General features: G+C 46.2%; 1 protein-coding gene across 2 annotated transcripts; it reads left to right on the top strand.

Annotated features, from left to right (window-relative positions):
- Nucleotides 1-16,866, top strand: AAR2 (AAR2 splicing factor). Of its 2 annotated transcripts, none has more exons than XM_010975197.3 (4): nt 1-80; nt 2,782-3,591; nt 6,710-6,939; nt 15,548-16,866. In XM_010975197.3, exons 2-4 carry the CDS (start codon nt 2,835-2,837, stop codon nt 15,713-15,715), a joined length of 1,155 nt encoding a protein of 384 aa, XP_010973499.1. In that variant the 5' UTR covers nt 1-80; nt 2,782-2,834; the 3' UTR covers nt 15,716-16,866. The 2 variants fall into 2 exon arrangements, with proteins under 2 accessions (XP_010973499.1, XP_031289739.1); XM_031433879.2 differs by lacking the exon at nt 1-80 and adding an exon at nt 105-304.
- The last annotated feature ends 10,081 nt before the right edge of the window (nt 16,867-26,947 follow it).

Below are 26,947 nucleotides of genomic sequence, written 5' to 3'. Positions count from 1 at the left end.
GTTGCTCCCGTGCGGCGCCAGAGCGGGAGAACTTCCGGTGCGCTTCCCTGGTTCCTGAGCTTGGGGCAAGGCCGAAGTCGGTGAGTGCGGCCTCTTGTCCTCTTTTAACTGCTCTGCTTTCGTTGTCTGTGTGGCCCCGGCCACCCCTTTTCCCGGCTCGGGATCGCGGAGGGCCCTGAACTAGCCAGGTCTGCGGGGTCCCTCTCTATGGGCCGGAGGTGGGACCCATTTGTCTCTGTAGGCCTTTCTTCCTGAGAAACCGTCGCCCGACACACCGTGGCCAGGACTTCTTGGGACGCCCGGGGTAACTTGCTTTTTTCCTAACTTTAGAACTTGTGGCCCCGGAGACCTTGGCTCCGTTTGAAGTAGTTCTGTCCTACTCTCTGTAACTTCAGATAAGGTCTTTTCCCTTTGTTTCATGTCTACAAAATGGATATCATGCTTTTATTAAGTGAATGCTTACCAAGCGTCTAATGTGTGCTAGAGATACAAAAGACTCCCGTCTTTCGGAGGTGACAGCCCTCTATTAACATTTGCAAAATTGCGGCTGTGATGAGTAAAATGGAAGGATTCACCGTGCCATGAGGGTATATGACAGGATACCAGACCTATCCCCCAGGTCAAGGAAGTTTTACTGAAGAGGTGACTATTGAGCAGAGATCAGAAAAATGATTTGAAAAAGAGGGGAGGGAAGACTTTTCTATCCCGGGGAGCTTCCTGTTCGAGGATCTGAAAGAGGCTAATGTCTGGAACAGAATGCTTGTAGGGGAAGCATGGTATGCTACAAGCTTGAGGAGTTGCCAGGGCCCAGACCATGCAGGCCTTATAGGTCATAGTAAAAATTTCAGTTTTCTAAGAGCCACTCAGAGGGTATTAAATGTGAATGGTGAAGTGTTTAGATTGGCACTTTGAGAAGGTTACTTGAGCTGTTGGATGGAGAAGGGATTGGAGGGGTGATTGCTCCCTGAGTGAGGGACATGGTAGTTTAGAGTAAGGTGGTGGAGAGAAGTGGATGGATATGACTTTTTGCATTCCAGGGCATCTTCTTTGTGCCAGGCCATGTGCCAGCTGCTAAAGATACAGTGAAGAGAATTACTGTCTGGTGGATTAGAATGAAAGGAATGTCGATATCAAGGAGGAGCACACAGATGCCACAGGGAAAATGGCTAATTGATGAGCAGTTATTTTAAATGCAACTGCTGTTTATTTAGTAAATACTTATTAAGTACCTTCTGAGTCGAAGGTTGGGAATAGGAAGATGATCTAAATTATTCAGATCAGTGGCTTTCAGACTTTGACGATTGTGAACTACAGTAACAAATACATTATAGGTTGTGACCAAGAATCCTCACAACACACAAAACTTCAGAAAACAATACTTAGCTTTACAGAAAACAATACAGAGCATGATGTGCTCTGATTTTTTAAAATTCTGTCCTTTTATTTTAAAAAATTAATGCTGTTCGAGATCCTCTAAATTGATTTCTTAACCCACTAATGGGTTGTGACTCGCAGTTTGAGAAAAATTCTGATTTAGAGTGAGAGTCATTTGTGGTGGTTTTGGGATTAAGGCAATAAAATATGGCCTTAAGATTTTTGAAAAAGTGCTGGCCTTCCTTTCCTTATGGTTTTATTTTGTTTTGTTTGTTTAAAATAAAATGAATAAAAAGGATTAAAGAGGCATCTGGTTCTTTGTGAAGATTTGGGGTATTGTTTTTACATCTGGCTAGACTGGAAGTGCCTAGAGGGTGGTAACTGTCTTACTCTGTGAATGTTTCTTTCAGTGCCCAGCGAAGATCCTGTCACAGTGCAGGCACTCCGGGATTATTTGGCTGAATTGAATAGGTAGCTGTCTTGGGACTAGAAGGTTAGATAATTGTTTGGTTTAAATTAGTTCACGTTGGAACTATTCTAATAAATATAGAGGCAATGCCTATTTGCTTACAGAAGTTTTACCAATATGTCTTCATGGGTTGTTCAGAGGTAGATAAAATAAATGTTCTAAGCTCTTTCTCTTATAAATACTGATCCGAGGCCAGCCATGCCAGTTGAATCCACTCTGAGTGAGTAGTCCAGAGCTGCCACTGCCTGTGGACTGTTTGGGAGGTTGTTTCACTCCCTGGACTTTAGTGTTTTGACAAGTAAGAGGAGGAGGTGGGTGTGGTTGTGGTTGTGGTTGAAAAGGTCTCCACTTGCCAAACCTGTGAATTTTGGATGCTAGGTACACACTTTCCACCTTCTGTCCATTTCTGGGCTTTCCCTGGGGCTTACAGAAAACTGGGTGGGTGCTTCTCAACTCTTCTGGGACTTTCCAGCAATAGGCTTTAGACAGAGTTATAGTTTAAGACAGTTTAGACAGTGTTAGAGTTTAGAATGGGTTAGAAATTTTAGTATAGTTTTGTTATAGGAGGCTTTCTCCACCTTCCTCCTCTGTTGTGAGAGAGAGATCTGAGAATAGATCTTGAGTGAACAGTGGAAAGAACCAGAAGGGCAGGGTACCCAGGTTCTAATTGGGTCCTTGTGTGACCTTAAGCGTGTCACTTTTCTTTAACTGATGTCTTTCTAGCTGTGAAGTGAGTGTTCTTGTTCATTAAACCAAAACACAGAAACTCTCTTTTAAGTCCCATTTTCTTCATCTGTAAAAATGATGCAGGGTTGTGGTGAAGATGAAGGGAGATAACTATGTCAGGGGTCTAATTCAATATCTGGCACATAGAGAATGTTCAGCAAATGAAGCATTCTTCCCTAGGTTCTGATTAACTCTGATTTATTTTTTTTCAGCTATTCTGGAAGACTAGAAAAGTTTTTTTTCTGGATCACCGACCACTGGTCCCATGGCTGCCATGCAGATGGATCCTGAGCTTGCCAAGCGCCTGTTCTTTGAAGGGGCCACTGTGGTTATTCTGAATATGCCCAAGGGGACAGAATTTGGCATTGACTACAACTCCTGGGAGGTGGGGCCCAAGTTCCGAGGCGTGAAGATGATCCCGCCAGGCATCCACTTCCTCTACTACAGCTCTGTGGACAAGGCCAATCCTAGGGAGGTGGGCCCTCGTATGGGCTTCTTTCTTAGTCTTCAGCAGCGGGGGCTGATGGTCCTGCGCTGGAATGCAGTCCGGGAAGAGGTAGACCTGTCCCCAGCCCCAGAGGCTGAGGTGGAGGCCATGAGGGCCAACCTCCAGGAGCTGGACCAGTTCCTGGGACCTTATCCATATGCCACACTTAAGAAGTGGATCTCACTCACCAACTTCATCAGCGAGGCCACAGTGGAGAAGCTGCAGCCTGAGACTCGGCAGATCTGTGCCTTCTCAGAGGTGCTGCCCGTACTGTCCATGAAGCACACCAAGGACCGGTTGGGGCAGAATCTCCCCCTCTGCGGCACTGAGTGCAAAAGCTACCAGGAGGGCCTGGCCCGGCTACCTGAGATGAAGCCCAGAGCTGGCACAGAGATCCGCTTCTCAGAGCTGCCCACACAGATGTTCCCGGCAGGTGCCACACCGGCAGAGATAACCAGACACAGCATGGACCTGAGCTATGCCCTGGAGTCTGTGCTCAGCAAGCAGTTCCCCAGCAGCCCCCAGGATGTGCTAGGTGAGGAGGAGTGAGGCTCTTTGAGAGTGGGCCAAAGGAAGGGTATAAAAAGGGGGGCTTTAGAACAGGGAGTACATCTTGGGTTATCTGGTCCAGTGATTCCTAAATCTGACGAGTAGGCAGTCTTACCCAGTACGCTTGTTAAAGATACAGATTCCCAAGCCTTACCTCTGGAGGGTGGTTCAGAAGGTCTAGAGTGGGGTCCCAACAGTTTGTCTGTCTACGTAACAGACAAGCACTGTAGGTGAAGCTGATATAGGCAATCCTGTGCTTCGGAACCAGTGGTGTGGCCCAGCCTCCACACTACTGCATTTTACAGATTAAGGTCTATGGAGGGAAAGGACATGGCTGACTCAGTGTTGTGGTTGAAATGAGACCAGAGCCCAGGACTCCTGGTTCCCAGTCCCAGCCATGTCCCTGGGGGCCTTTTATCTGTCCCCTCAGTTAAGCTCCTGACTCTCTTAAGGGTTCAGCCAGAACAGTGATTTTTTTTTTAATTGTTACAGTTTTTATTGTTGTTTTTCCCCCTTATTACAAAAATAACATGTTCATCCTAGAAGAAAAACAAAAATAAAATTCCAAATTCCACTACTAAGAAATAACCATTTTTTAATATTTTGTTGTATTTACTTTCCATCTTTTAGATATGTATTTTTCAGGTGGTTTTTTAAAAATAACATTTACCTTTTTTATTTTATTTTTTTTGGTTTGGGGAGGTAATTGTGTTCGTTTGTTTAGTGGAGGTACTGGGAATTGAACTCAGAACCTCGTGCATGCTAAGCTTGGGCTCTACTGCTGAGCTACACCCTCCTCTTCAGTTTTTAAATATATTTCTGTGTTTCCTTGTAGTCCTTTTAAATTCAGTTATATGTTGGTGTATGCGTATGATATTTTCACAAAAGACAAGATTACAATATATTATGTTGTAATTTGCTTTAATATAAACGTTTTTCCATGTCACTGAAACTCACTTCTCTTTAGTGGCTACTTAGGTTCCATAGTTATTAAACCAGCCTGTATGAACCATAGTTATTGAATCCGTTGGTGGATCTTTAAGATGTTCCTATTTTCCCTATTATAACTATTGTCTAATGATCCTGCTCATGTGTCCTTTTGCCTATGTTTAGGGTGGGAATTATTGGAACAGAGTGTGCGTGTTTCCGGAGGAGGTTGTGCTTCCTCATCAGCTGGTTGATGATAAGCTGTTGCTCATCACTTTGACATTTGACCTGGCAATTTAGCCAAGGCCTCTTCCAAGTGAATGGTTGAAGAATGACATCTTATTTCAGTTTATATTTCTTCAGTTACTAGTAACAGCAAACATTTGTCACAGCTTTAATAGCTATTAATATTTTTTCTTTTACAAGTTGTCCAGTATTTGCATATTTTTCTATTGGAAGATCAGTGAGAATTTTGAATATAGGGCCTTTTATAGAAATTGGCTCAGCTGATAAAAAGGGACATTTTAAAGGGTGTATCTTTTCTTATTTAATAAGTAACACTTAAAATTCTGGCTTAAAAATGGACAGAAATCCTGTTTTCTACTTCTGAAACATTTCAGTTCTTCAGAGTAATCTTGTGAAAAAGTCTGTTGCAGGGATCACTGTATCTTCATGACAGCTCTTTGAAATTATTTCTGATCTCATAATTTAATTTTTGAGTAGGCCAGAAATGTATTAATTTAAATAAATGCCCTAAATTCAGAGAATAAGCTTGTATTTTCTCAAACTAACCAGGTAAAGCCAATTGAAGAAGCAAATCATTAACCTCTATCATACAAAGAAAATTTTACTGTATTTTGAAAATATTCATCAAATATCCAGACTACCTAGACCAGGTAACTATTCACAGAAAGCAAACTTAGTTCCACAAGGCTTGGAACAGGAAACTAGTTTTTCCAGGTCTCTGGAGGTGACAGAGATCAGACACCATGTGTTTGAAGAGGTATTTACTGTTGTTCTTTTTATGGCCCACATGTAGGTATGCCACAGAAGCCCTCCTTAAATTTGAAGTCAGAGAGAATGTCTCTGATCAGTAACAGTATGTTTTGGCAACCAAATTTGGCAGACACCCAGCTGCTTGCCCAAAAACAATGGCTTCTGGATTATTAGGTCTCTTTGTTTGAGACAGGCATCTGGTGGAAATGTGGGATAATAACTAAGATTCCTTGAGTGCTACTTTGTGCCAGGCATTATGCTAAATGCTTTATATGTGCTATATTGATTCATTTAATCTTCACTGCAAAGCTCAAATAAGGAAATTGAAGCATAAACAGATTAAGTAACTTGCCCAAGGTCACACAGCTGTGAAGTGGTGGAGCTGAGATTTGAACCCAGGCAGTTTGGCTCCAGAGCCACAAGCTACTCATAGAGATTAAATCACAGAGCCCTGTGATCAAACAAACAAAAATAATTTGGCTGGCAGTCTAACCCTGGAAAAGTACTCTTGAATTTTCCTGTTCTAGGAGGCTCTAGGACTGTTCCCACCCAATAGGAAATCTGGTTTATCTTTCCTCTGTTCAATTGCCGAGCATTAGATATGTGACCTTGGGCAAGTCTACTGACCTCATGTATAAAATGAGGCAAATACCATCTTCTCTGACCACCTTGTAGAGTTGGGCTGAGGATTACATGGTGTAATGACACATTTCCCCAACCCTGAAGCTGACTATCTGTATCAGAAACACCCGAGGAGCTTGTTAGAGCTTCAGATACTGAGGCCCCATCATCGGTCCTCATCCAGGATCTCTGGCGGTGAAGCTTGGGCAGCTTTAGTTTTCACAGGTTCTCCTAGTAACTCAAATGGGCAGCCAGTTTTGGGATTCACTTGGCATAATATCCATGGACTCATTTTGTCAACTTTTTAAATGCCAGGCAAATACTAGATGTACCTCTGCTGTTGCAGTCTGATTTTATAGAAACCCAAAACTGATTTGGTTTCTCCTTGCATTTCTGCAGGTTTTATTGAGTAGCTTCTAGGTACAAAACCCCTTTCCAGGTCCTGGAGGAGTCACAAGGACAGAAAGCCCCATTGCCAAGGCCCAGTGCAATTGATGGCCTAGGAGAGTCAGCTGCTACTCCTCTCCCTAAAGTTCATTTCTCCTCTCTGCTCCTTTCAGGTGAGCTCCAGTTTGCCTTTGTGTGCTTCCTGCTGGGGAACGTGTACGACGCATTTGAGCACTGGAAGCGGCTCCTGAACCTTCTGTGCCGGTCAGAAGAAGCCATGGTGAAACACCACATACTCTACATCAACCTCATCTCCATCCTGTACCACCAGCTCGGTGAGATCCCCGCCGACTTCTTTGTGGACATTGTGTCCCAGGACAACTTCCTCACCAGCACCTTACAGGTGAGCAGTCTTTCAGCTGATACCCCAGTGGGTCAGAATTAAGGCCAGGGTCTGAGAAAGTACCCTCGGAAGCTTACTTTTTTGTTTCTTGCTATTCTTTCCTGAACCAAGTTTTCTTCATTTCAGTTTCCTAATCTTAGGCTGTTTTTTGGTTCTGTCTCTCCTTGGTTGTGAGCTCCTTAATGCCAGAGCCCCTCTCTCTGTGCCACCTTCTCCCCAACTCTCCTCCGGAGTGCCTAGCCCTGGGGTACTTGGAATTTGAATCAGTCCCACCACTTGAGTTACTTAGCTCAAAACAGTTTTTCTTTCTCTCTCTCTGTAACCATAAGTTGCTGCAACCCAGTAGGACAGAGTTTTGAAGCTAGTTATTCCCAGGGAAACATCTGCAGCTCCTTAGATCTCATTTAAGCATTAAAGTAACTTTGATTTCCTTTTCAAACAAAATGTGCCAGTTTCTGCAGAGATTCTCTGACAGAAAAAAGTGAAATTTGCTTTTAACTCAGCAATTAAATTTTCATTATGAGTGGTAATTAGGGAAGAAGCTTCAAACAACTTACAATCTTCATCCTGTGCTATTTCCTCCCTTTGCAAACAGATTAGCTTCCTTTATGTTCTTGAGACAACCTCTGTCACTCACATTTTGTAACTTTTTCAAGTATGGAAGAGGCAGAAGCTGCAAGCTGTTTCCATACGTTCTGCTCCATGACTGCTTTCTTCTCCCTGTACATGAGAACCCCACAGGGCCTGCTCCTTAAAAAGTGGCGATTCACTAACCTCCCACTCCCACCCAGGGTAAGGAAAGGAATGAACTTACTAGGTGCCTGTTGGCATTTAGTAGGCACCATGGTTATCTCTTTATATAGGTACCCTCATTTAACCTCTCTGCAGCACTGTAAGGCAGGGAGGATTATTCCCATTTTATAAGTGAGAACACTGAGACTCAAAAAGGTTAAGTCATTTATGCATGGTCACACAGCTAGTAAGTAATAGAGTCAGGATTTGTACCCAGGCCTGAGTCTTGATTTAAGACCTGTGCTTATGCCCCTGAGTACTGAATACAATGTAGATCCCCGCAAAAGATTCTTGACTGACATTAGGGGAGACACTATCAAGGATCACAGGTACAGAGCTCTTCTAAAACAGACATACTGTTGGAAGAGTCCCTGTGATCAGGCAGCTGACATAAAACTCTGGGAGTTGAAGGACTTGTGCGGAACACAGAGATGAGTCAGTCAAGCTGATGGTTTGAGCTTGGTGTATTCCACTTCAGAAGAGTTATAAAACTGCCCTTTCATTGGTTCTTGATATAACAGAAAAATTAAATCCCTTTATCCTTCCTCTGCAGGGGAAATCCGCCCCACAGTTACTGGGTTATGGGTTGCAGAGCAGTAGGATGCATCAGCCTGCTAACTCGCCTCTGGCAGTGGCTGTGGCCCCTGGGAATATGTGCTACCCTTGTGATGTGCGTTAATGCTGCTGTGCAAACGTAGGAGGGTCACACTGCGTTGTTGGCTGTCCCAGCCATTGTCAGCACAGCCAACAGCTGAGCTCTTAATTGCCGCAGCTTCGTCGCCAGCAATGATTTACGAAGCAGAAAGGGCCCAGCTGGATTTCTTGATGTCCAGGTGGGGTGTGCAAAGCTGATGGTTAGAAGAATTCTGTCTTGGGACTTCTCACCAAAAAAATTTGATGTCATTATTTGGAGAAATCTGGGACGTGTGCCTTTAAAACAATATATCAACACGTGTTTTTGAGCATCCTTTCTTTATATACAACACTCTCCTGAAAGTGTTGAGGAATACATATATGAGTTAGCCAGGGTTCCTGCCCTCAAGGCATCTCTTCATTGATTTAACAGGTATTTGCTGAACACCTGCTGCATTCAAGGCCCTGTTCTAGGATGGGAAATATAGCTGTGAATAAGACAGAGGCCCTGACTTGTAGTTCATATTTTGGTGGGAAAATAAACAAACGAATTAATCAGATAAGTCCAGATAGCACTCAGTGTTTTAGAAGGCAGCCCTGCTCCGGTATCATTTCCCTAACCCAGCCCTTTTCATCTCATCTAGACTGCGTCAGAGTTTATCAGCTTCCATGTTTACCCCCGTCAGCCCATCTGTCTCCCATGCCACCACCAAAATGCACCTCTGATCCTATTTCTGTGGTCCTTGTTACCTAAAAAGTTAAAAGCCCAAACATAGGTCATTCTGATCTGGATCCTAACCTGGGTGTTTTTAAATGGACAGAGTGCATAATTCCTGTGGCAGTGTAAATAGATGACCCTAATATGATAGGTGTAAACAGTGAAGTCTGATCAAAGGGTATTAGGAGCACCAGAAGGGGATTGGTTCATTCAGACTGAGGTTGAGGTTTGAGGAGACAGAGAAATGGCTTTTTTGTGAAGGGGGCATTTGACCATGAGCTTGAAGGATGACACAGATTTCAACAGGCAAAATGTGGAAGGGATATTACAAAACTTTTTTCTATTTTTTCTGATGGAGAGTTACATTGATGCCATCTTGGCAGTGAGATCCAATCCGCTTGCACGCAGGCACTCACTTCAGGTGTTTGTGAGTGAATGAATCAGCCCATAAAAGTCTTCCTCAGCCAGCCGCCTGCTCTCTCCCCGCAGGTAGTCAAGTACGTGGAACTGGCTTTCTTACTTAGCAGTTTAAATGGCTACTACCCATGGAGAGGGACTGGTGTTTGTGTGTGTGAGCACTTAAAGACAGCCACATTAGTTTGTATAAAATCAACTACATAATGCCCTCTGCCATTAGAGGCCTTTTTGAATAGATGCCACTGGTTTTTAAAAATCCCGTGGATTTAGTTTGAATAAAAATTATTTGTTTTACAAAAATAGATACAGTTTTTCCTTTTATTTAAAGCAACTTGAGTCATCATTATTTGTTTAAAACCAATGAAAGGATAATCTGAATTTAATAGTATGTTATAAAGTGAGTTATTTGCAAAATAAAGATTCTTATTGCTGATTGCATAGCATTTAGGCGTAGTCACATACCCTGTTTTTTTTTTAATACTTTTAGTCACATAGGCCTTATAGGCTTTCCAGCTTCATTTCTTGCCAGTATTCTAAATGCTAGTGTCCATCTTTAAGTCTTGAGGGAAAACACTAGCTCTGACAATGATGTCTATAGTACAGGCATACCTTGGAGATACTGTGGGTTCGGTTCCAGACCACCACAATAAAGTGTGTATCACCAAGAGTGAGTCACACAAGCTTTTTGGTTTCCCAGTACATATAAAAGCCATGTTTATACTATGCTGTATAGTATGATAAGTGCAATAATAGCATTATGTCTAAAAAAATACTTTAAGAAATACGTCGTTGCTAAAAAATGCTAACCATCATTTGAGACTTCAGCGACTTGTAGTCTTTTTGGTGGCGAAGGGTTTGAAATATTGCGAGAATTACCAGAATAGGACACAGATGCCAAGTGAGCAAATGCTCCTGGGAAAATGGCACTGATAGACTTGCTCGATGCAGGGTTGCCACAGACCTTCAATTTAAAAAAAAAAAAAGCAGTATCTGTGAAGTGCAATAAAACAACATATGCCTGTATTTTTATCATAACACCAGCTATGATAAATTTCACCTACCTACTCCTACACCTCCTGCCGTCAGCTATCACTTCTGCACATTTACTGTGCGTTATTTTATTTAGCCTTCACAACAATGCTGGAAGTTAAGTATATAATCCTATTTTACAGGTGAGGAAACAGGAACAGGGAGGTCACATAATTTTGCCCAAGGTTGCCAGAGCAAGTGGATGGCAAGACTGAAGTTTGATTCTAAAGCCCACTGCGGTGGGCTCCCATATATGATTACAGCCCTTGATGAAACAGACCAAAATCTTTAAACTGACCTCAAGACATGATTCCTCCTCTTTGCCTTTGTGGAAATCATTGTGGAGTGATAGTCTTGCTTTTAATACCACTTTTTTCTAAAATGTACTACCTCTGGCTAGTTTTATTCTAAATTGAATAATCATTTGGGAATTGAAAAAATTAGGAAATTTCATCTTTTTGGTCTAGCCAAAAAATAGGATAAGAAATGACTCAGCTACCTACGGTGGTATTTTGAATTTCTCAAGGTGACCTGACTGAACTCAATTTACTTAACTTGAGTTTAAGAGAAAGCTTTCACATTTCTGACTAAAGTAATTTACAGTTTTACAATATATACTAAACGATAAAAGTATTAATACCTTTTTTACATTTGAAGAAAAATATCTGATAGGTGTGCTTTTAGTTTTAGATAAATGCAGTTGTTTATGAAGTATTATCCTATTTCAATAGTATTTTTTAAATATCCTGGATTAACCTTACAATATTAAGATGGTTCATTTCTCAGTGATTTTAAAAAGTGTTTACTTGATTTCATTTTAGTAAATAAAATAACCAGATCATTACTAAATTTTCTGAAGAAGGCATAAAATTAATCTAAAAACAAGAGAATCAAAGTAAATTATTGTTTGAAAACCAAATACTGTCTAAACATTTCTTCTGAATTGTGAGTTTTAAAAATACCAAGTTTATAAACTATAGAGACAAAAATAGATCAGTGGATGCCACGGTCTGGGGACAATGGGAGGATTTGATCACTAAGGGGCATTGTGAGGGAATGTTTTTGGGGGTGGTGAAACTGTTCAGTATCCTGGTTGTGATAGCATGTGGGCCTTCAAACTCACAGAACGGGATGCCAAGAGAAAAAGCAAGCATATATCTATCTTGATTATATAGTGGTTTCATGAGTGTATATACTTATCAAAATGAATCAAACACTTAAAATGGATGAATTTAATTGTATGTAAATTGTTCCTCAATAAAGTTGATTTTTTAAAAAGTCAACTGGCTGTGCCCTGGGTCCTAGAGGCCTGCAGAGGGGACAATTCCAGAACCACCTGGTCTCCTAGCCCCTTGGCTCCCCACAGGGCATTGCTGAAAATATCAAGGATGTATTAAGTCTATGTCAAGACTAAAAGAAGGTCTTGGTAGGGAAGAAAGATTTCGATTTCCCTACTTGGACTCGATCCTGCTTGACATTTATCACCATTCTCATCTGTACAATGGGAATAGTAATTTCCTGTCCTACCTCCATGTTTGTAGTAAACATTAGACTGACAAGTTCTTTAAAAAGGACATAGCACTTTTCAAAAATTAGAAGCCTAATTTTTCAGACTGAAGTCTTGTGTGAAACCTGCCTCTAGCTGATTTACCCCCAGACAGTGTTTGAGGGGTGGGTTGGAAGGATGAGTGATGAGAATGAGCCCAGCCATTCCAGCCTCTCACTGATGGCCATGGCCACGTGCAGGGCAATCCCTCCGACTCATTCATATCTGTTCAGTGAGCATCCTGTGGGCCCTTACTCTGTGCCAGGCCCTGGGCTATCTGCTGTGTGGGTCACATTGATAATTAGGAAGTGACCCCTACTCTGAAGGGGTACGGATCACTGTGATGCAAGCAGAGTGTGAGAAATGCCATAAAGGAAGCTCAGGCACAGTTCTGGGGGACAGAGGTTAGAGCAGTTCCATTCAGCTTGGGCTTTTATAAGAGGCATGTCACAAGGAGCTGGCTCGTGAGCCGGTAGCGTTCAGGAGCCTGGTAAATAAGCCACCTCCTCCCCAGGACAAGTCCCTTATTCTGTCTAGCACCATCATATAATTATCACAATCATTTGGTTCAAGCACTGTGCAAAAGGGGACCAGAAATGGATTTTCATAGAACCTATGGTTTTCTTCATCCTTTCATTAATTAAACATCCTTTTTATATGTCAAACATTGTACTAGGGGTGGGATGCAGGTATGAAAAGGAGTCTCTGCTTTGGACTTGGCCTCTCGTCTCTTGGGAGAGCTCGATAGTAAGTGGACTTCCCCTGACTGAGGGTGAGGCCCTGTTCCACATAACCTTGGGTGCCAGGGGAGCACAGAGGAGCACCTGCTCCGTCTGGCCTGGGAAGCCATCCCAAAGAAGGTGGTGGCTGAGCTAAGCCTGAGCCACTAGTAGAAATCAGTAGGTGAAGGAGGAGAAAGCAAGGATGGAAGAGTGTTATAAGCAGAGGGAAAAGCACGTGTGCAGAGAGGCATAGAAGAAGCAGTAGAGCATGTCTAGGCAGCTGCTCGACGTGGCTGGAGAGGAAGGGGCTATGTAGAGAGCAGTACAATTTACTATGTAAGAAGGGAGGACAGGAAGAGGCCGATTCAGCGGCAGTCTCCCCAGAACCTCTGGGGACAGACCCATGGGTGTGCAGGGCCTCCAGCGCTGATGCTGTGTGAAATAAGGCTTCTCTGCTTCCTGTACCAGGCACCCCCGCAGAGTTCAGCCAGCTCCACATTCAACGCTCCAGAGCAAGCTCCATTAGCTGCATACAGACAGGCCGCCGGCTTCCCCACTGCCCTCTTGCTGCCCAGCTCACACTGCCCTCTAATTAGTTATCGATCTGGTATTTTGTTGTGGCTATGCTTCCTGATCCTGTATTTAGTTGATTCCCAAGTAATGAAACCAAATTCTGTAAGCCCCCTGCCTTCTGTTTCTGCACCCTCCTCCCTGTTACTTCTGTTCCTACTACCACCCCACACAGTGGCTCTAACCAAAGACCACTGACAATGTGCCTCGCTCTTGCTAACAGAAAGATGGTGGAGAAGTGGGTGGAGGGAGGTTGTTCCTGAAATCAGCCACAGAGTACACCTGTTACCTTTTCAGGTCAAAGCCCCTGGAGCCCAGATTCCTTCTGTAGTGGTCTGCAGGCCAGCTGTGGCACAAGGGTGATGTGGATCAAAGAGCTGCTCATGCCCCTGTATCTGTGGGGTGGTCCTGCAGGGAGCCGACGAGAAGTCTGGGAAAAACTACTCCTTCCTTTCTGGTAGTTTTGACCCAGCCATTTAACTCCACTCAGCCTCCACTTCTGTAAAAACCAGCATCCTAGTATGTCTTCCCAGGGCCTTGTTGAGGATGCATTGGAATACTCTGTGAAACTTCTTTGAAAACAGTAAAATAGTGTGAGAAGGAGTAATGGGTTTGCTGTCATTCTTAGAAGAGGTTGGGATCCAAGGAAGTCTGGAATGCAGTTTCAGTTGTAGAGAAAGTTACTGTTCTGTCCCTGCCCATGTTTATATTAGATGAAACTGAATGTAAAAGGACATCAGAACAAGGGATTAATATCAGAATATATAAAGAACTCTGATGACTCAAAAACAAAGAAACAAATCACCTGGTCAAAAATGGGCAAAGAGCTTGAACAGACTGTTCTCCAAAGAAGATATACAGATGGCCAATGAATACATGGAAAGTTATTCGACATCGCTAATCATTAGGGAAATACAAATCAAAACCACAGTGAGATACCACTTCACACCTATTTGGGTAGCTATTGTAAATAAACAAACAAACACAGACAATAACAGATGTGGGAGAGGATGTGGAGAAATTAGAACCTTTGTTCATTGCTGATTGTAAAATGGCACAGCCACTGTGGAAAACAGTATGGTGGTTCCTCAGAACATTAAACAGAATTACCTTATGATCTAAAACCCCCACTTCTGGGTATATACTCCACAGAATTGAAAGCAGGGACTCTATAAGAGATATTTTTACACCGTTGTTCATAGCAGCATTATTTATAATAGCCAAAAGGTAGAAACAACTCAAATGACCAGTGACAGAGGAATGGAAAATAAAATGTGGTTTATACATACAATGGAATATCATTCAACCTTTAAAAGGAAGGAAATTCTGACCCATGCTACATGAGTGAACCTTAAGGACATTATGCTAAGTAAAATAAACCAGGCACAGAAGAGCAAGTACTTACATGATGTACCTAGAGTAGTCAGATTCATAGAGACAGAAAGTAGAATGGTGGTTACCAGAGGCCAGAGGAGGGGGAATGGGGAGTTAATGGATATAAAGTTTCAGGTGAGGAAGAGAAAAAAGTTCTGGAGATGGTTGGTGGTGATGGTTGCATAACAGTGTAAATATACTTAATGCCACTATTAAAATGGTTAAAATGGTAAATATTATGTATATTTAGTGCAATTTAAAAAATAATTTTAAAAATGGTTAAAATGGTAGATTTTGTGTTATGTATATATTACCACAATTTTTTAAAATATCAGAATTTTAAGAGGAATAGAAACCTCAAATTGGCAGCCGGTGGCCCGTTTGGATTAGACATTTAGCATTTCAGCTTCATTGGCTTAGGCCTGGGACTTTATAGGATCCAGGGGTTTATAAGCCTCCCATACCTTTCTTAGTACCTGCTGGTGTAGCTACTACCTCTTCCTCTAAGTTATTGCCCAGGGCCCAATAGATCTTAGAGGGCAGGGCCAAGGTGATGGCCCCACTGGCCTTACTCTCAGTGGGGCATTTCTGCCCAGGATAGTAATTTTCCATTCTAGTCCTGTCCCAGCTTCTCAACTGGGCTTGGACCTTCTTTTTTGGTTAAGGGGGAGCACAGCAGGTGTCCTGGGCCTGTGCCAGCAGCAGCTGATCCACCTGCCCCAGAGAGCTGAACACCATGAGGAAATTTCCACAGCTTTTTCGGCCCCTCTGTGTTCTCAGGAGTGACTTATCCTCTGTTCTCTGTAGGTTTTCTTTTCCTCCGCCTGCAGTGTTGCCGTGGATGCCACCCTGAGGCAGAAAGCTGAAAAGTTCCAAGCTCACCTGACCAAGAAGTTTCGGTGGGACTTTGAGGCGGAGCCTGAGGACTGCGCCCCGGTGGTGGTGGAGCTCCCCGAGGGTGTGGGGACTGGCTAACTAGGAATGCTCTGGGCCAGGGGAGGCCCCTTTCCACACGGCTGCAGTCCTGGCTTCTCCATTCATCCGTTCTGTTGAGACCTGCCGGGGCAGTAGCCCCACCAGGATCTGCAGAAATAGAGCCAGAATTCCCTCCTTCACGAATAAATAAGTTCCTTCAGTGCCAGAGAGGCTGTACCCCATCCTGAAGGCACATTTGTGGGTTCCCCATCAGCCTGGCCTTGGTGCTAACCTAACTGAATTCCAGTTGGGCTCTTGGGAGAGACCTGCCTCAGCAGCAGCCTACTTCTTCCAAAAGGGAAGAAGTTGAGCTTATTCCATAGAATGGTTAGAAAACAGGAAACCTTGGGCTACCCAGGAGTCTGAGATGTCAGTTGGTGACTTTTTTTCAAAGTTAAACAGAGGGTGATAGGGAGATGGGCCAGAATTTCTGCCTGCATCTCACTGAGCAGAAATACATCACACCAAACATGGGCATGTGACCTCTCTGGAGGCCCAGATTGGAGAGGGCATAACAGAAGACAGTTGGGTTCTGATGAGTGGTCAGCCTTTGCTTTCTCCATCTAAGTACCTTTCTCCTATCCAGAGGCCTCAGTGAGTAGTCATTCAAGATTATTGTGGTCCCTGACCTCAGGGGCCTTGCTAGTCTCACACCCCTCCTATCTGCTCCCTTCTGCGGCCTCAGACCCACAAGTGGAACTTGGCAACAACCCTTCTGGATGGCCCCATTACTCACCAGCGCCACCATGACTGATTGATGACCTGGGATTCAACAGCAAGAGGAAGATTCTTGCTCTGCATGGGCTTCTTTAGCCCTGTTGAAGTTCTGTGCCTTCATTCAGAGCTCCAGAGATGACCTGGTCGGCCTAGATCTTCCCAGTTGTGCTGTGGTGCTGTCAGCCACGGGCATGATGATGCTCTGTTTCCCGGGGGTCCTGAGGATGTGCCTGCACGCACACCAGCCCTGGCACCCTGACCTCAAACTGTTGTGTTATGGTCAGAGTCCCTGTGCCATTCTTTTCCAGGACTGTAGCTCACACCAGGTTTCTGAATGAGAATCCCTGCTGGTTAAGACTTTGGTTCCACTTGTTTCCTTGGAGTTGTTTTTCCAAGAGCATAATGTACATTAAAGTCTTTGAGTTGAGACTAAATCCCCTTGTGTGAGTCCTGCAGTTAATCTTCCCAGTTCCCAGCACAGCTAGACACTGTCCCTAAATGCACATGTCCTCCCTCCCAAGCACCAGGAGACCCTGCTCACCCTCTGCAGGCTCTGGAGGAGGCAAGCGGCCAGCCATGTCTCCTCTCACCAGTCGGGCTTCCGAGATGGGCACACCTGAAGGAAGTATCGAGGCCTTGTATCCATAGAGTAACCAGAAGTTTTTCTTCCCAAAGCCCACTCAGAACCACCTGGGGAGCTTGTTAAATGTGCAGATTCCAAGGGAGTAAAGCCCTGATCCATGCAGCAACATAGACAAACCTTGAAAATACTGTGCTGACTGAAAGAAGCCAGATGCAGAGACCACATGTTATATGAATCCATTCATATGAATCGCCCAGAGTTTACAAATTCATAGAGAGGATTACCACGGGATGGGAGAGTGGGAAATGGGGATTGACTGCTAATGGATACCAGGTTTCTTTTTGAGGTGATGAAAGATTCTGGAAGTAGATGTTGACGGTTGCCTAACCTTATAAATATAGTAAAAACCACCAAAAGTGTACACTTAAAAATGGTGACTTCTGTGGTGTGTAAATTATATCTCAATAATAATTTATGAAAGTTCAGACTCCCAAGTCTCTACTGGAATTCAAAGGCAGTGAATCTGGATGTGGCATGCTCGGTTTTGAGTTACTACCTGGAAGTAACAGCTCTGCAATTTAGTACCTGGAGCTCCACTGGGACAGAACTTGTCTCCCACTGGCTTTGTCAGGGCGGCACCTGGAAGTTGCATCATGTGACCTTGCTCTCTAAGCCTGTTGGTCTTATGTCTACACAGACACTCCCTCTCCGTGCACCCACACAAGTGTGTCGAAGAAAAGTAGCTACTATTTACTAAGTGCTCTGTTACTTCACTTAATCCTCGCACTAGGTGGTAGGTGCTATTATTATCCCCATTTCACTGATAGGAAAATGGGCTCAGAGAGCGTCAATCATTTTGCTAGGCCCCCCAGCTAGTAAGGACTGAGGACGAGTTAAGCCCAGCCCGCGGTGTCCATAGCATGTGCTCAGCACTGCATTCACTGCTGTGATGTACTTTCCGACCCCTGCGTGTCCAGGACAGCCTTCCCCTCTTCCTGATTCCTGAGATCTAGCCTTGGCCCTCTTGACAGCCAGCTGTGTGACCTTGAGCAAGCCACTTAACATTCTCTGGGTCTCAGTGTACTTGTGTATAAAATAAGAGAGTTTGCTTGAATTGGGGGTTTCTGGCATAGATAACTCCAGGCTCCCTCCGGCTCCCTCCACCCAAAAAATGGACCCTTGTGTTATTTTAAATGTTTTCAAAAGGGAAACTACATTTACACAAGATAATATGGCTGGGCTGACAAGAAAAAAAACAATAGATCTCTTGTTTGGGGCTAGAGTGACATCGACTCTGTGTCTTTTCCTGCTTGTCCCAGCTGGCAGTCCTCTATGTGTCTTTGATGAATAAGAAATGTGAAAATAAATTAATTATTACTTAACACTTGCAGTATTTTTGGAAGGCAGAAGCCTTCCACACTGAGAACCAGTGGCATTGCTGATCTCTAAGCTCCCTTTTAGTTCCAGCACATCTAAAAGTGAAGCTATTGGCAGGACCTGGCCTGATTTTAAAATCCCCTCAAACACAGGCCTCCTGGGGTCTGGCTCTTATTTGCAAGGCTGCTTTATCCTATTAACAGAATCAGCAGAGGTAGCGACTTTCCAACCCCTTCCGCTGTCCCTGTGACAAACCCTCGCTGCTCTGAGCCCGTTCCGTCTAATTTCTCACCACTTGAGCAGTGGAGGAGTCCCCGCCGCTGTTTGCCTCTTACCATCGGTAATTATTTTCCCAACGTCATCCCCTTGTAAATACTATTTAATATTCTCAGGGCGCTGTGACATGTTGGTTTCTCCAACTAATCAGACTTCAGCTTGACCAAGATGCCATCCCCTGCTGGAACGGGGGGTGGAAATACAGAGAGAATGCTGTGGCAAAGCCATCACTGAGTCACGTCCTCCAGGTTTAAAGCAGGACAGACTCGAGAAGCTCACCTGAGCTACCTGCTCATACTGGGGGCTACGTGGTCCTGTGAGTCCGCAGAACCACCCTTGCTGACCATGGCACTTCCTTTCCTCAGGGAATTCACATCTGGCCCAGGCAGGCTTTGTTTTCATTAGACCCTTCTAGATCCTTCTGTTTCTGCAGTATCCAACATCTCCGGTGCTGGCTCATTCTCCCTCCAAACCCTGGGCTCTTGCGTGGACCGGACTCCCTGCTGAGATGGGTTGAGCGCCAAATATAATGTCAGCTGCTCTCTGCTAGGGGGAGGGGAGGAGCGTGTCCAGCCCCTCCCCCACCTGCTAGGCCTCTGTCCTTTGTCCTCAATCTGATGCTTACCTGGGTAGACTCAGTAGATTTCTCTGGAAAATAGGGATCCTCAGGGTCCTCAGGCTGTCAGTTAAAATGCTTGGTGGGAGGAAGGCGGGAGGAAGGCGGGAGGAAGGCAGGAGGTGTAGGAGGCTTCCCAGTCCAATGTCAGGAGGCCTGTTCGAAAGCAGCTCCACAGGTGTCTCTTCCTTGGGTCTCTCTGCCTTGCTTCTTCCCTCCCCAGATTTCTCCATTTTCCCTCTGTCCGCCTCCAGACGTTTTTACCGGGCTCAAGTCTGGACTCTACACATCTAAGAGGATGCCGACAGATGGAGTTACATCTTGAGGAGAGGGAGCCATTACATGAGAAGCAGTCAGAGAAAAATGTGGGACCTTCACTAAAAAGCAGAGAGGCTGGGAGAGCTGTCTTGAAGGAGGAGGTCTCTCATCCTTCAGAATGCAAAGCTGTGACCCATGGGACAAATTGCAGGGGGCAGAGGTTGACCGTGTTCCTCCTTCACCCAGTTAATACTTTCTAAGTACCTGCCCCTGTGAGCTTAGTGGGGCAGGGGAAGGCAATAATCTTAATAAGTAGATTGTTAGAGTGTGTTAGTTCTGAGAAATGCTTTGGAAAAAAATAGAGGAGGATAAGAAAAATTGAGAGTCCCAGCAAGGTAAGAAGATATATTGCAATTTAAATGAGGTGACATTTGAGCAGAGATTTGGAGGAGGTGAGCAAGTGAGCCCTGTGGGTATCCAGGGGAAGAGTGTTCCAGGCAGAATGAACAGTGAGTGCAAAGGCCATGAGGCAGGAGCATATCTGCTGTGTTAGAGGAACACCACGGGGTCAGCATGGGGTGAGTGGAGTGATCAAAGGATAGAATAGAAGGAGAGAACATCTGGAAGCTTACAGAGGGATCAGATTGTCCAGAGCTTAGGGGCTATTGTAAGAATGTTGCATTTTACTCAGTGAAATGGGGACCCATTAAAGGGTTTTAAGCAGAAGAGTGACATGGTCTGACTTTTGTTTTAACAGGATCACTAGCTGCTGTGTTGCACACAGACTGCATGGGGATGGGTGGAAGCAAGGAGACCAGTAAGCAGGCGAGTACAATAACCTAGGTGAGGGCTGGTGCAGACTCGGATTGGAGTGGTATCAGGTATGCATGCCAAGGCTAGATTCATGACTCAGATCAGGGATGGACTGGATGCCTTTCAAGGGTCTTCTAGCCTGATAACCCCTCCTTCTCTGAAGTCTCAGAATCTTGGCAGAATACTGATTTGTATCCCCTTACTCCACCCCTACCCACGAGCCCCCTGTCTGCGGTCCCATCAGGAATCTGCCATCCCTGTCTGTTCGCAAATGTCCCTAGTACATTCAGGTAGGTGGGGCAGTGATGAAGGACTCAGGAGGGCTGTCACAGGAGTTCTGGACAGTGTCAGGGAGGCAGGGGACTCCACAGCTGTGCTGAGAAGCAGTGAGTCAGGGCCATGTAGACTGTGGTCACACCGTCAGCACCCATGTGGCTGTTCTTGCTGCCAGTGGGCAGTGAGGATGGCATACTTGCTGTTCAGGGTTCTGGTGACCAACAGAGAGTTGAGGGCTGTTGGTACTAATTTGTCCTGGTCAGGAATCATTCACACACCCACCTCTACCAGGGAATGTCCATGGACTTTGAGGTGAATCATATGAGGCTGCATGGATTGGGGCCTCCCTCCTTGCTGCTGAGCATGTGCTGGGTCCTTTGCCATGTTCAGGCAGAGCCCCGGGTCTTCAAGGAAGGTCTGACCATTCTTCATCATACAGACAGTGAAACAAGGCTCAGAGAGGTGAAGCACAGGCTAGCGAGTCTCAGAGTCAGAATTCCAGCCTGTCTGCGTCCAGCACGGCCCTACCACTGCGCTGCTCTCCTTAATAAGGTCGGTTACATAATCTGTGATAATTACCAGTGGATCCAAGGCTGCCAGCCTGATAACTAGCAGTGTCAGACTCTTACAAATGTGGTGGGCAGCCTCCACTGTCCTCTTGCTAATGTTTCCGCCCAGGCTCTTAGTGTCTGTCCCTGGTCTTGGGCACAATGAACCAACCTGGCTTGAGTGAGGTGGCACCTGGCTGTGGGAGGAGGGGGAGCAGCATGTAGTCCAGAAGAAGGCTGCTTCTGCCCTCCTTACAGACCACTGAGGGTGCACCTGAGCAGCACTCTTTCACCCTCTCCTACCAGAGTTGCTAATGAGTTTGCAAAAGGTATTTGCTTTAGGGACAGATCCTGTCAGATGTGGGGCCTCTGAGGGGCTGATTCAATTCCTGGACACCCCCTGTGCATTGATAAGGTGTTTTATCCTGAGTCCAGTAGCCGGAATGTGGAGAAAAGGATGTGAGGGCCTGGAGGGTATCTCCATGGTTTGAGTGGAGAAGGCTGAACCATCGTTCATTTCTCTTTTGGAAATTGTTTATAAACATTTTCTCATTCTCTCATTTTTTGTTCTTTTTAAATATGCACTTCTCTTATCATAATATATCTTAATATTAGAATATTTCCCCCAGTTTTACTTTTAATTTTATGTTTTGAAATGTGTACTTTACTTCTTTATGTCAAATGTCGAGCTTATTCTTTTTAATTTTCCCACTGTCTCAATGCTGAAGAGTCCATTCCCATATCAAGATGAAATATATATTAACCTGTATTTTATTCTAGTGTTTCTCAGTGTTATGGGTTTTTATTTTTTTTGTATTTTCCGACAGTCAAAACCATGTTTCCTCAGCTCCACTTAATCCATCCCCACTCCTACCTTTCATACTTCACATCTGTTCTCAATTTTCCTCTCCAGATTTTTTTTTTTAATTTAACGGAGGTAATCACTGGAGCATCCGGACTCCATGGACCCTGTGGGGAGTGTGTGTGGTGGTCGAAACCAGGGCTGCCGTTTACTGAGTGCTCACTATGTGCCAGGCAGCATCTTCAACTATAACAGTAGCTTTACATACACGGGCCTTCTCATGGAATCTTGCAGCATCCGTATGAAGGAAGTACCATAGGATCCCCGTTTTACCAGTGAGGAAAACAGGCCCAGAGAAGTTAGGGAACTTTCTGAGAGTCACACTGCAACTGAGCCACGTGCTTGGACTAACCCAGGCCAGCCTGACTCCAGAGCCCAAAGCCCCTTTGCATCAGTCTAGGTGAACTCGAATGCTGACAGGGGTCAGGCAGGCCCATGGCTGAGGGCCCGGAAGTATGTCTCTGCTCCCCAGCTCTGGCCCAGGGCAGCCAATTCAAGGCAGCCTTTTCAAAGCTTCCAGTTTTTCAAGAGAAGCCGGAAATCTGGATTTTTACATGAAACTTTTCTATTTTTAAGTGTTGGCAACAAATTTGGATTTTAAAAAAACACTGTGCAAGCCAACCAAAAGCACATTTGCAAGCCTGTGGATTGCAACTTTTCTGCTTTACTCTACTCCTGTGTGGCTGGAGGACAGTGTTCTAATCCACAGGGGTCTCTGCCCGTCCCTTGGTGGGAGAACTGATGTTGTTAGACCCGGACCAGGCCCAGACCCCAACCTCATTCATTCTAGAATGTGCCTCAAAGGCAAGGCACCAGGAGTAGGGCAGCGTGGGGGTTGTGTGGGAGCCAAGAGAGCAGATGGAGACTTACTATTCAGTTTTACAGGTAAGGACAAGTAAATGGTCGACAGCCCCGTAACTCAGGGGAAGAGCCTCTGGAACTAGATCTGGCTTCTTCTGAGCCACAGGTGTGATGCTCTTGTCACGGGATCATCCAGCTGATGGCCATTAGGCTGGAAAGAAAACACCTAGATTCTGGAAAGCAGAGACTCCCAGCCTTGCCCATGGTGGGAATACTAGGAAAGTCACTGAATCTTTCTGGGATACAGATTCCTCATCTGTAAAATGGGGGTGGTAACCACCTCTCAGAAAAAGAATGAAGAGCAAATGAAGTACAGACGTGGAAGAGCCTGGCACATGGTAAGTCTTTTTCTTCCCCATCTGTCCAGGACTCAACCAAGAACCAGGAAGGCAGGGGGATGGCCTCGCTCATGCCCTTTACTCTTGGTACAGTCCTTCCTGCCTTCACTGAGACTCTTCACTCTTATTCAGTCCACACTGAATCCGGGCTTGGTCGTCTGTCGGAATCGATTAGACAGGAGGTGGTGGGGAGCCGGCTGGGCAGCAGGGCTGTGTCACTGTGAAGAGCTGGACTCAGTGGCCTCTGGGGGCAAGGTGGGGCAGGGCCACAGCGCATGATGGCCTGGGTGCTCCTCAGAAAGGGCGCAGGGGGGTCCTTGGGGGGCATTCAAAGGGGCTTCAGGCCCATGGACTCACACCGGCCGGAGGTGTGGGCATCCTAGTGATTCTGTGATCCAGGAAGGGTGTGCGCCCGCACACATGCTGCCGCTCCAGTCCCTCACCCCAGGGGAACATGACGCCTTTCCCTTCCCAATGTGATGCCCCAGACACCCTCAGCCAATGCAGGAAGCTGGCACATGAGGGGAGAGCTGCTTGTCTTTCCTGATCCAGCTGAAGTGCCCTCATCTTAGAGCAGTGTGGAGACAGGCCCAGAGAGGTCAGAGGTTTTGTTCAAGATCACCCAGCACGTTCACAACAGGGTGAGTATCCCAGCTGTCCTGTGTGCAGTCTGGTGCATGGGTTCTGGGGGACAAGGAGGCTCAGCAGGACAGGTGTCCTGCCACCTTATCTACCTGCCCCAGGCTCAAGAGCTGCATTCTCACCTGCATTCCCCACCAAGAAGCCACAGCCCTGCAGTGTCGGGAGTCTTGACCCTGACGTAATCTTTGGATGAGTCCCTTAGCGTCCCTGGGGCTCAGTTTTCTCCTCTGTCATAGAGGCAACTGGCTCTGCCCCAGGCTTCTGTGAAGCCTCAGCACCTAGTCCCTGAAGGGTAGGGGGCTGCGTGCTCCCCATCTCCCGGGGCAGGGCACTGAGCTGAAGATGCTCACAGCCCCACTGGGTGCTGTGTCTGGAGTCAGGACCTGTCACACCGGAGCAGTCTGTCCCCTCCTGTCTGGTCCTGGGGGCAGGGGTGGGACTGCGCCTGCTTCATCTCTGGGTCACCAGCCCTCAGCCCTGGGCCTGACACAGAGGAGGAGAGTGAGTGAATGAATGGGTGGATGGATGAATAATATCCTAACAGCAGGGCTCGTCCAGCCCCGTCTGTGTGCCAAGCTCCCTGCACATGTCATCGCTCATCCTGGCGGCTGCCTTGTGCTGTGGAGGGAGCCACACCCCCTCCCCGTCATCTGTTCACTATGTGCACACACGCTTCTCTCCCAGTTGCCGTTTCCAGACCTCCCCAGAATCCATGGCTGTTCTTGAGACCCTGAGCCAGGCCTGGCCAAGGCAGCCACCTCCAAGCTTCTCTCAGGCATTAGTGGCTTCCCCTCACATCCTTGGTCTAGTAGGACCAGGGACTCTCATCTCCCCAGTCATTAAATCAGCCCCTAGCAGAATGATCAGACCTTGGCCTCCCCACATCCGCTCAGCTGGGCGTGTCTTTGAGGGTTCTTAACCTTTCACCTGGCCTCAAAAACAGCCTTTCGGTCTCCACATGGCTTTGTACTGACTTCCTTCCACCTCAGCAGGAATGATCAAGGTTGAGCCTCATGGGCCTCAGAGGGCAGGGCTGAGAGCAAATGAGGTGAAGCTATGGGAGGCAGATCTAAAACCTCAGTATGAGGAAGAACTTACAATTAAAGCTGCCCAGAATGGAATAAGCACTTTGGGAGTAGTGAGTTCCCTGTTTCTAGAGGTATGCAAGTAAAACCTAGGCAGCTTAATGAGGTTAACAGAGACATCCACCAGAAGAGTAGCTTTACTAGGCAGTTGTGAAGTTTCCTTCCAGTTCTTATACCACAGATGTCCTTTTTTTCTAGGACTTTCTCCTCAAACCACCCCCTAAGACAGACACAAGCCATAGCAGACCCAGTTCAGGGCAGAGGAAGGGGGAGTGCAGAGGCTGAAGGAGAGTTGTTTGTGAGCACACAGCTGGGCTCAGGACCGGGGATCCTGGAACCCAGCTGCCTTTTTGCAGAGGCTTCACTAGTCCTCCCTGGATCAAGGCCAAGGCTGATACAAGACCCTAATCTGGTCTAAGAGGTTCCCATGATGGTACTGGGTGGTGGGTCCAGCCACCAGGAGGGTGTGGGAGCCAGGGGAAGCAATGGGTGTGGGGATTAGGGGCTCTGGGTTCAGATTGGCCAAATGTAGGGATACGTGGGGGACAGGCAGCTTTTATAGGGGCCCAAGGCCATGGACCTCTGAAGGTCTGTACGCCCAACCCTATTTGTGGATGGGAGGGAGCATGCCCTGGCACTCAGCACCTACTCCCCTCTCACATGCTCCACAGAGTTCACACTTTCTGTCTCTCTCACCTGCTCTGCTCCAGGACAGACATAGCAGCACCCACATCCAAACCACTCACACACATCAGATGCACACTCACGTCGTGCACAGGGACACCCACACAGAGACACACCCTCCTGAGCCAAGCAGACACAAATGCCAGCCCAACCCTCTGTGAAGCCCCTGCTCAGCCTCCCTGTCTGGGGAAGGTGGGCACGCTGAGGGGTGTGTGCTGGGTCCTTGTACTGGAAGCCTGATTGGGTGGAAGCCATTTCCTGTCTCTCCCTGCAACTGACACTCCCCATCTGGGGCCAGCAGGGCTGGGGTCAGCTGGAGGGTGGCGGAGCAATTCAGCAGGCTCTCAAGTCAGCTAATCTGGGTTCAGGTTTTAGCTCTACCACCTTCTAGCTCTGTGACGTTGGCAAGTCATTAGACCTCTCTGGGCCTCAGCTTACTCATCTGGAAAGTGGGTATATAGCTCCAATAATCTCTGTAGCCCCTGGGCCTGGCACATAGTGGGTGTGGAGTATATGGAGATCATTGCTGCTGGCTCAGGGCAGAGGCTCAGTTATCAAACAGCCACCCATTCCTTGCAGCCCAGTGTGCAGTGTGGGCCCCATATTTATGAGCTATTATTTCCACGCCTACTTCAGGAGTCTACCTCTGATCTGAACCCACATGTGTCACCTGCAGGGGCAAGACTGCAATTGTCTGTGCCTAGGCTGGTGAAAACAGCTCCCAACCCCCTGGTGAAGGCCAGACTCAGCCTGGGGGGCTGGGCTAGGATGTCCCCAGAAGGACTCTTTGATATTGAACAGTGATCAGCCCCTCAGCTAGAACCTGAACTAGAATCTTAGCAATTTAAAACCATGGACTGCAACATCCAGAGGCTTTGCTAGCATATTTTAGACTCTCAAGGATCTCAAAGCACAAATCTCAGAATCTTGGAGCTATAAAGAGGTTTTGGAGATATCTAGTCCAGCTGCCTTGCTCCTGGGATGGAATCCCAGAAACATGGAGCCTCAGAGAGGGAGGAGAAGGTCAAGTTTATTCTTGTTCAATTTGACAAAAGCAAAAACTGAGTCCCAGAGAGGGTAAGCAACTGGTGCAAAGTTGCACAGCAAGTTAGTGGAAGCGCTGAGACCAGAACCCTGGTCCCAGCCTCACAGGTTTAGACTTGGCCCATCATTGGAGGCCTGGAGGAGATGGGGGAAGGCAGAGGAGGAAACATTTGGACCACAGCAAGGATTTTCCAGAGACTGTTTTTGAAAAATCAAACCAAAAAGAAAAATGGGAAAGGGTGCTGGCTTCCC

The sequence above is a fragment of the Camelus dromedarius genome, chromosome 18 (assembly GCF_036321535.1).
Source record: "Camelus dromedarius isolate mCamDro1 chromosome 18, mCamDro1.pat, whole genome shotgun sequence".
Classification (NCBI taxonomy): Eukaryota; Metazoa; Chordata; class Mammalia; order Artiodactyla; family Camelidae; genus Camelus; species Camelus dromedarius.
This window is presented reverse-complemented; position numbering and strand designations above follow the sequence as displayed.

What these genes read in the sequence shown, in the direction of transcription:
- AAR2 (XM_010975197.3), top strand. Translation starts at nt 2,835, where the DNA reads ATGGCTGCCATGCAGATGGATCCTGAGCTTGCCAAGCGCCTGTTCTTT. An exon ending in CAGCCCCCAGGATGTGCTAG is followed by an intron (nt 3,592 to 6,709) that starts GTGAGGAGGAGT and finishes TGCTCCTTTCAG; the next exon opens with GTGAGCTCCAGTTTGCCTTT. An exon ending in TCCTCACCAGCACCTTACAG is followed by an intron (nt 6,940 to 15,547) that starts GTGAGCAGTCTT and finishes TGTTCTCTGTAG; the next exon opens with GTTTTCTTTTCCTCCGCCTG.